Source organism: Cynoglossus semilaevis, chromosome 12 (assembly GCF_000523025.1).
Source record: "Cynoglossus semilaevis isolate Cse_v1.0 chromosome 12, Cse_v1.0, whole genome shotgun sequence".
NCBI lineage: Eukaryota > Metazoa > Chordata > Actinopteri > Pleuronectiformes > Cynoglossidae > Cynoglossus > Cynoglossus semilaevis.
This window is the reverse complement of record NC_024318.1, coordinates 17118576-17127649: the sequence shown is the minus strand read 5'-3', so window position 1 is coordinate 17127649 and position 9074 is coordinate 17118576. Positions and strand designations below refer to the sequence as shown.

Sequence of the window (9074 nt, the reverse complement as noted above, 5' to 3'; positions counted from 1 at the left end):
TTCTGAAGATGTAAAATATTTACATGCTTTGCATTCTTTTTTTTTTTTCCAAAAGGTCTCCTATGGCAGAGGTCAAGCCTCCTGTGTCAGGACTATATTATCAAGTGGAAACGGTTGCCTTGGACAAGTCCCATTCTGGTCAACCTGTCTTCGAGTCAACCAAGGGCTCAACACAACAAGATCAAACAATAACGTCTAACAATAGCTCAACACAAGATCAAACAATAACGTCTAACAATTCAGATCGCATGGATAACAGCGAGCCCAGAGAAGTTTTCATCGTTGCATCGGCTCCTTCCGCGAGTTGTCCTCACGTCGGGGAAGATGTCGGGCAGCAACAAATAGGTTTGACTCGACACTGTCTCCCCCCGGGGGCTTCGGATTCACATATGGTACCCTCACATCAACATCCAGCTATTGACGTATCTCAGTCCAGCGGTGTCCTTCCAAGGCTCCAAACCACCTGTACGCCTGTTCACAGGAGTTACTCTGAATCCTTACCTCTCCTCAAAGAAATGACTCCTTCTTTGAATCTGCGCGGCAACAACTGTGGGCATATTTACTGTCGGACAGATAAGACCGATCAAGAATTCGAAAGCAAATATACATTCGCCTGCAATCGACCCGTGCGGGAACAGCAGTGCAATGCGGTCCCCGCTGTTTGCCGAGGGGCCAGCGGTGGAGAAGGTGGCGACCATCAGCCTCCGTCCTCCAGATGCAGCTGCGTCTTCTCCTCTAGAGCAGCAATCAAAAGTCAGGCTCTTGAGGACAAATGTCATTTTCCCAAATGCAACAGGCCACTCTGTTATGACTCGTACGTTCACCATGCTAACTCCGAGGACACATTTGCCGCCTACTGTCACCCGCAGCCAATCCCGGCAACTTCCCAGCTGCTGCCAAATGCGCCAGTGGCGGAACGAAGCTGTGACGTGCAACGTGCGTTTGTATCTCCTACGATGACAAACCACCTGACGCTGCCTCGCCTGATCTCTTCTGTCAGTGAGACAGGCCTGGACGCGAAACATTTGCTGCGATGTTGCGACCTCAACTGCTCTTGGGTCAGCTCTCTGCCCCCTGGTGGTGCGCCACAATCCCCAAAACCCTTCAGTGGAGCTGTTTGCTGCAACCATCCTATCACGAGAGCCACGACTCGCGACGTCAGCACACTGACCGCACCGAGGGAACTGACGACAGTTGGGGTGCAGACGGAACAAAGTGCTACGCCTCACGTGTTCCCACAGGTCTGTCTTACGGGAAAAAGCAAAAGGGAAACCTCCAGCAGCCCAACTCCTCCGATGGCTGACGACGATGGCTCGAATGGAGACAAGAAAAAGGAGAGTAAGTCTCCAGTAAAGGAGGTGAAGTGGGACGCAGAGGGGATGACATGGGAAGTGTACGGAGCCTCTGTGGACCCTGAAGAACTAGGCCTGGCCATCCAGAGACATCTGGAGCTGCAAATCAGGGAGACGGCGAGCCGTGCAGCGAAGTTGTCGCGACAGAATACCACCACGTCTCGGCACAGTGGAAACATCAGCCATCAGAAGAAAAGAAGCCGGATTATCAGCTCCTTTGGACCCTGCTGTACAGGCACCACCGCAGCTGGTGACTGAATAGTTATAGTCATCAATGGACAGTGCAGCACCCGAACACTGTGTTTAGTAGCCTTCAACGGTTGCTTAATTCTTCAGCCTCAAATATTATACAGATACCGAAGGAAGTTCTTTTAGATCAGTAATTTGCATGCAAATGAGTGGGGAAAAAAAACAAACAAAAATACACCTTATTCGTAAAAGTTGAAAATTCAGGGTTTTTTTGGAAAGTATTTTCACATAAGATTCTAACTTACAGCAAACACACCCTATCCGAAATCATCTGATGATAAATCACTGCCAATAAAAATATATCGCTATTAGCATTAATTCAAAAAAGGTCCAGCAGAAACAAACAACGCTAAACAGTTTTCAAGTGGTCATTTAGTTTTACAGTTTCCAGTTGTTTTTAACCACATTTTCTTCATTGTTCTGGCGCAGTAAAGTACCGTCATTTCCGGACTAGTGAATATATATATAAGCCGCACCCACTAAAATTAAAATGAAAAAAATAATTGTATATATGTAGGCCCCACTTCTCTAAAAAAAATAGTTGTATATATGTAGGCCCCACTTCTCTATAAGCGGCAGGTGTCCACGTTGTAACATGGGATATTTACACAGAAAGATTTTTTAATTTTCACTTTTAATTAAATAAACCCTTTTATCCGAACAGTGCCTGTAACGCGGCTGGTTACACGTTAGCTCTCGCTCCTGCCTCGGCGCCCCGACCGGAGTTGGAATGCACAGGGGAGACTCAGTGATCTGCTCCAGGGCCGAAGCTAACATTAGCTTCAGGGCTAACTCTCTTCACTTTGTGCTCGGCCGCAGCAGATGTAAACAGAAACAGGGAAGTTGGGGTCTTTATTATCAGCCACACTTAACACAACAGAACATAAACAGCGTTTTAACCGCTCCTGTATAACCAACTCAACATCACAGGGCTTCAAACTGCTCTCAACTTTCATTGATGTCATTGATCTAATTCTGTATAAACGTCATTAAAATCCATAAACTGGTCTGGAAATAACGGTAAGTTTTCACACTTTAGTGCACAGTCTCAATACCATAAAGCTGGTTCCCACCCTTTTGGTTTGTGCTGAGCTGTGATATACAATCAAAATGAAACCTAAACTTCATATTATTTTAATTTTTTTGACCATTTGCACAAGTAAAGTATACATGTACAGTAAAACACGGAAGTACCAATCAGATCATGTCACATTTAAGTACTCAAAAATATTTGGCGGTGCCCGCTACAACTTTTTTTTTTTTTTTTTTTTTTTGGTGGCCATTCCCATATTTGTTGTCCATAGCCAACAAAAATACAACATATATTTATTCCATACACGAACCTCCAATAAAGATGATTACAACCCCATACATGTGTAGTAACCCATTTAAATGATAATGCCGTGATTTTGTGATTTTATAATTTGTTTAATTGCGATTTACAAAAATTTCAGTCTAAATTCAATTCTTCAATTGGTCTCCAACTCATCTTTACTTTTCTTATTGTGCTATATGTGCTTCAAATCACAACTCCATTCTTGTAGAACTAAATACCTGAGTGAGTTTCAGTTCAGTTTTGTTGGTAAAAAAAAAAAAAAAGTTAAATACTTAATAGTTATTAAAATCTAAAATTGTCGGGTATAAGATGTGTACCTATTTACTCTCTATCTGAAAACATTTGCAAAACTAAATGTTGGGACTGTTGTTGTTGCTGTTGGCTGATGCTTACCTATCAAACTTCATTAGCTAATGCTAACTTACCAGCAACCACACTTCTGAGAGAAATACCGCTAAACCATGAACTACAGATCAAAATATTTTTTGCTCATGGGCAGTAACAAAACAACATTACCTTTTGAACCTGACTAAACCAGGGAGTCTGATACCTGATGTTCGAATCATAGAGTTAACCCTCTTAGAAATGTTTAAGCTAAGTGCTATACATGGAAACAGTTAAAAGATAACTGTGACGACTGTCTAACATTAAACAGCTATGAAATTCATTACCATCATCTGGTAATGAAGCAACAACGAAAGAATGTAAATGGACATTGCCATTTGTTCGCAAAACTGACACCAAGAAAGAAGGGCACTAATTAGCTAAGCTATTTACCTAAGCTAATTCCAAGATAATGGCCTATTCTTGTTGTACTTATTTCCTGAGTTGACCAAGTTTTCCAAACATCTGGCATAAAAACAACCCTAGTGTCTCTTTCATTTTTATATTGTAAGACTTTCAACACCAGAAGATGTTTGATTTTTCAGGGCTCACTTGAATTTTTTTAATAGAGAAAAACACAAATTATACCTATTTGATATTTGACTCTTACCTTGTTGAGGCAATGGCATTTTCCGGTTCAACCATTTTTGATTGAAATTTTCTTTTTTTTATCGAGATAATATTTTTTATTTCTGTGTTATCTGTTTACCCTCATATATTCCTCTTTACTTGACGTAATGTAATCTGAATGTGGGTTTCTTGTGTCAATAGCTTCTGTGTTGTGTGGGAATTTTGCTCAAAGGAGTCATATTTCCGCTATTAAGACAAACTCAGAATTGAATGAATACATTTTATCCAGTTAATGCAGTGGTTCTCCCACACCCTTGCAAATTGAAATACTCTTGAGAACCTGATAACATGTATATTTTTATCTGTACAAACCACTGTATTAGTTGCTACCACTTAGTGACTGGAGGCTTGTTATCATTCAAGCGTAAGTGGTACACTTATGTGCAGCGTGCCATTGGAACCCCGCCCCACTACTTGAGAGGTACTGTGTTAGATTTAGCTTAAAGACTTAAACACCTAGTGTTCCTGTTCATAAAACAACAGCTAACAGCCAAGAAAGTATAAATATCAGTTTTCATTTTTGGGAACCAATATTTTATATTTGCAGGTAAATCTTGAAATGTATGTTTTCGTTTAATGCTTGTGATCATACAGTAATTGTTTTTAATTAACATCAGCTTGTGGCAGGACATTGACGGTTTTTCTTTTCTACCACCAAAATGTTACACCTCAACTCTTCTCCTTTTTTTTTTTTTTAGTTTCTCGATAATATGATTGTCAATATTGTTTTTTTGTGTACCCGGCAAATTAATAGAAAGGACTATGAAGTACAATCTGCGAAATTAAACGATTATTCTTTAACATGAGATACTATATAAAAGGGTGATGAGTTAATTGCTGTTGTAATCCAAACAGTACATTCAACTACTTGCAGACCTAGATCAATGATTCTGGAAAAAGGTAATAGCGTCCAGGGAATTAAAAATATATATATGTATATATACACACTTGCTCTCTCTCTCTATATATATATTAGGGATTTGCTGATATCCGATATGCCGATATTGTCCAAACGATTTCCGATTCCGATATCAACCGATACCTATAAAGCGGGGCAGTGGTGGAAGTTAAGTGTTTACGTCTCACTAAGGTGATGGGTTAAAACAGTGTTTCTCAATTATTTCTGCAACCCTAGGGGACAGAATTAAAATACTATTGAACACCCGGTAATGGTTGGTATGAGTTGCTGGCACCAGCGTTCAAGAATCAAGAATCTTTATTTCTCACCATGACACTGAATGACAGTGAAGGTGAAATTCTGCATACAATCCCCTGATTATTATAATATAGATTCATAAAATAAGCTACAATGCTGCCATCTGGTGACTAGAGGCTTGTTTATCATTCAAAATGATCTGTGTTCACGTGTTATGAAGGAGTTAACTGTTAGGAGTGGGGGGGGGGGGGGGGGGGGGGGGGGGGTTGGTCTGTAAGTAGTGTTTGGGCATCATTTGGAGATCGGAGGATCCCTAATATATATATATATATGTGCATATATATATATATATATATATGCACATATATATACAGTATATATGTGTGTGTGTACATATATGTACATATATACATGTATATATATACTGTATATGTACATATATATACATATATGTATATATATATAAAATCTACATATAATAGTCAAAGGATATGAAAACCTTTTAATTTAAAATCCGTATTTCTAATATATATTGTGTGTATAATAAAGTATAATTTTATAGGTTATTATATATATGTATTATTGCTTTATTATAGGCTAAAGCTTAAAGCTTTAATAAAATGTCTGCGATTTGTCGCCATAAACACCTCATCTGCTTCAGGGAGTCATAAATAGTTTGGTGGTAGGTCTCCAGGGCCTCTAACGCTCAGTAAAATTGTTGCTTATAGAGAGACCTCGTACAATCCTGGTTCTGGTTTTACACAGGAATTATTGAGGTATATAAAATGGTGGCGGTTAACATGTTCTTGCGCTCTAGATGTTCTCCTATAATGTTAATGCGGCAATAAAACAACAATAAAACAAATGTTTGATGATTTTTCTGTTGTAACAATAAACAATAACAAAGATTAAATTATTGACTGCCATTTCTACTGTGCATTGAAAATGATTTGTTTCCACACAATTTGATCAAGCCAATGAATAATTCAATAAGGAAAGTTATTTTACAAATCAAACTAAATATTATTATATTCTCCAAAGAAGATGTTTAAATATGTACTACCTGTTTTTATAAAACTTAAAGACTGTTACATACAAATATTATCTAATGTCATCAGAGATTCAATTAAAAATGGGGTTTTGTTTCAGCCCGCTGTGATCACCCGATCATCCGATAATTTCTTTTTACTGAAGACAAACAAGAGGAAGACAAACAAGAGATCCTAGTCAGTGAGATGGAATCATCCAATCTTTTTTTTTTTTACTGAAGAAAAACAAGAGATCCTAGTCAGTGAGATGGAGAAGCGGAGAGGTATATTATTTGGTAACTTGTTTGAATTGAAAAAAATTTAAAAAAAGTTAGCATGTGTGTGAGGCCGTAAACAGCGTTGGGTCAGAATATAAATGATATGTTGAGTTACTTTGATTACATGCATGTAGCTGTAAGGCAACATATGTTTCAATAGTAGTCTTAGTAGAGGTTTAATCTAAAAATGGAACGACATCTACGCTTTTATTATTTCATTTTTCTTATTTTAATCGCTCATGATCTATCCAGTATTCTCTTGTGTTTACATATTCTTTTTCACTTTTCACTAAAGACTTCAATTACGCCAGTACTACTGTTGCTGCTAAAAATTGTTTACAATTATTCACAATTACAATTACTTTATTTTTTTACTTTATTACTTTACACTACTTTACAATAAAAATGTTTTCTATTGATCCACGTCCTACGGATGTGACGTAAGTACGGCGTAAGTGGGGGCGGGTTTTTAAGCTAATGAAAAATGGCTGCGTCCAGGAAGAACGTGGATGAGATTCGTAATCGTGTTATTTTGGGGGAATTTGGCGTAAGAAATGTGAGTGAATATCTAACATTAAAGACGCGTCTTGGCGCAGCGCACCGTTGTAAATATATTCGATTTTTATGCATTTACTGTCTTTTATGCTGTTTTGAGCTAACGCGCGTTGACAGCAGTTCACCACAACACTGCGAAGAATGTCTTGAACCCATGCCCTTTTTAAAATTTATAATCAAGATAATATTAATTTGTTGTTATTAGGTTCATTCTACAGACTTCCCAGGGAACTACCCAGGACACGATGACACCTGGAACATGTGGAAATTTCAGAAGGTAAGTCGTTTAAACTGACATAAACAAACGCAGAAAATAAGCTTTTCACGTGATTTCTTGTGTTCACTAGTAAATAGAATGATTGAATCCCCAAGAAGAAGAAAAACAAACAAAACAATGTTCAGACTGTACTAATGTTTTAATGCTTATCGATTAATTTGCTTAAGAAGTAAATATAATTATTGACAATGTACAAGGTTTGAAGTTTCAAATATAAAAATACAATCACGTTCTGTGATTTTTGTCTGTCATCTTTGACTCAAACAGAAGTTGATATTAACACATTTCTATGTGTTTCTTTTCAAATAGGTACTTTGTATCTAAAGTAAACAAAAGTCAAATTTGGTGATGGAAATTGTTGAGTATGTGAAAGCTTTACTTGAAATCATTGTGTCCCCTCTGTTTGCAGAACTTTAGAATTGACATGATGCACCTGGATGAGAGCACTATGGAGTTTGACATGGTGGGCATAGATGCGGCCATTGCTAATGCATTTAGAAGGATATTACTGGCAGAGGTAGGATTCTTTCTTTTACACTAATATTTGCACACCAAAATACAAAATAATAGACACAGTATATGCGAGCAAAAGTTGATGAAAAATAGAATTAAATATTAGAAATGTTTCTATTTTAATCTTAAGACACATTCTGAAGGAACCGGTAAAAATGCGTCCCACATTATCTTCGCTCAGCAACGCTCCTGTCGTGCACATGTTTAATTAAGTAAAAGGTCAATTTATTGTAGTTAGTTGAGGTGCAATGCTCTCACTTTCAGACAACAGAATATGTACATACTTAAAATTTAATGAAATGAAATAAAATGCATTTCATATAAACATGATCATCTGCTATATCTGACCAAACCAAATCACACGAGTAATTTATACAGTTGTGTTTGAACGCATACAGATAGCTCAATTTTCAGATGAAGACGTTGTACCTGTTTCTGTCTGTTTTCCCCTCTTTTTGTGTGTTCATAAAATCTGCACCTATCCCCTTAGGCCACTTTAGTTTTGGCATTGCATTAATTCTATTAGTACTGTATTTATTATGCAGCATTAAATGTTCTTTCTTGTAGGTGCCCACCATGGCTATAGAGAAGGTGTTTATCTATAACAACACATCCATTGTCCAGGATGAAGTTTTGGCCCACAGATTAGGTCTCATTCCCATCAAGGCTGACCCTCGCCTGTTTGAATACAGGAACACGGGTAAAAAACAAACTGCTTAACTGTGACATAAATATTAGAAAACTATTGTGCATCAGTTTTATTTCACTTGTTTGCATAGTGCTATTTAGTGCTAGTACATAGTGCTGTGTCGTGTTATGAATCTGAATCTTTATCATACTTGACCTCGTCTTTCTTCATTCACCTCAGCTCCTGAAGCAGAGGCGTCAGAAGCAGAGGGTTCAGAAATAGACACAATTCAACTACAGCTGAAAATTAAGTGCAGCAGGAACCCCAAAGCCAGCAAAGAATCTTCAGACCCTCGGGAGCTCTATCTTAACCACATGGGTGAGTAACAACTATTACATATTAGAATCACATGCCTTAATAAAGCAAATAAATAAACTTTAATGTAATCCTTTCTATTTTCCTGCAATCTGCCCCTTTGAATCAGTTTATTCCAGGGACATAACGTGGGTCCCTATTGGAAACCAAGCAGATGTGTTTGCAGATTCTGTAATTAGACCAGTCCACGATGATATCCTGATTGCTCAGCTTCGACCAGGACATGAACTGGATATTGTTATGCACTGTGTCAAAGGAATTGGTAAGATCTTATCTCTTTAGCCTGATAGCTCATTTTAAAAACAAGGACTTT

The 9074-nt window shown here is 37.8% G+C and overlaps 2 protein-coding genes across 2 annotated transcripts in view; both read left to right on the top strand.

The window, feature by feature from the left end:
• Positions 1-205: 205 nt before the first annotated feature.
• Positions 206-2129, top strand: si:dkey-191g9.7 (GRIN2-like protein). Its single transcript, XM_025061088.1, has one exon. The coding sequence runs from the start codon at positions 249-251 to the stop codon at positions 1608-1610; it is 1362 nt and encodes a 453-aa protein (XP_024916856.1). The 5' UTR covers positions 206-248; the 3' UTR covers positions 1611-2129.
• Positions 2130-6844: 4715 nt separating this feature from the next.
• The window catches only part of polr1c (RNA polymerase I and III subunit C), a 5557-nt gene continuing 3327 nt past the window's right edge, over positions 6845-9074 (top strand). Inside the window, exons 1-6 of the mRNA XM_008322560.3 lie at positions 6845-6969; positions 7174-7245; positions 7655-7762; positions 8326-8458; positions 8627-8764; positions 8871-9023. Coding sequence (XP_008320782.2) covers positions 6898-6969; positions 7174-7245; positions 7655-7762; positions 8326-8458; positions 8627-8764; positions 8871-9023 — 676 coding nt within the window. The 5' untranslated portion in view covers positions 6845-6897. The remainder of the gene's footprint in view (positions 6970-7173; positions 7246-7654; positions 7763-8325; positions 8459-8626; positions 8765-8870; positions 9024-9074) is intronic.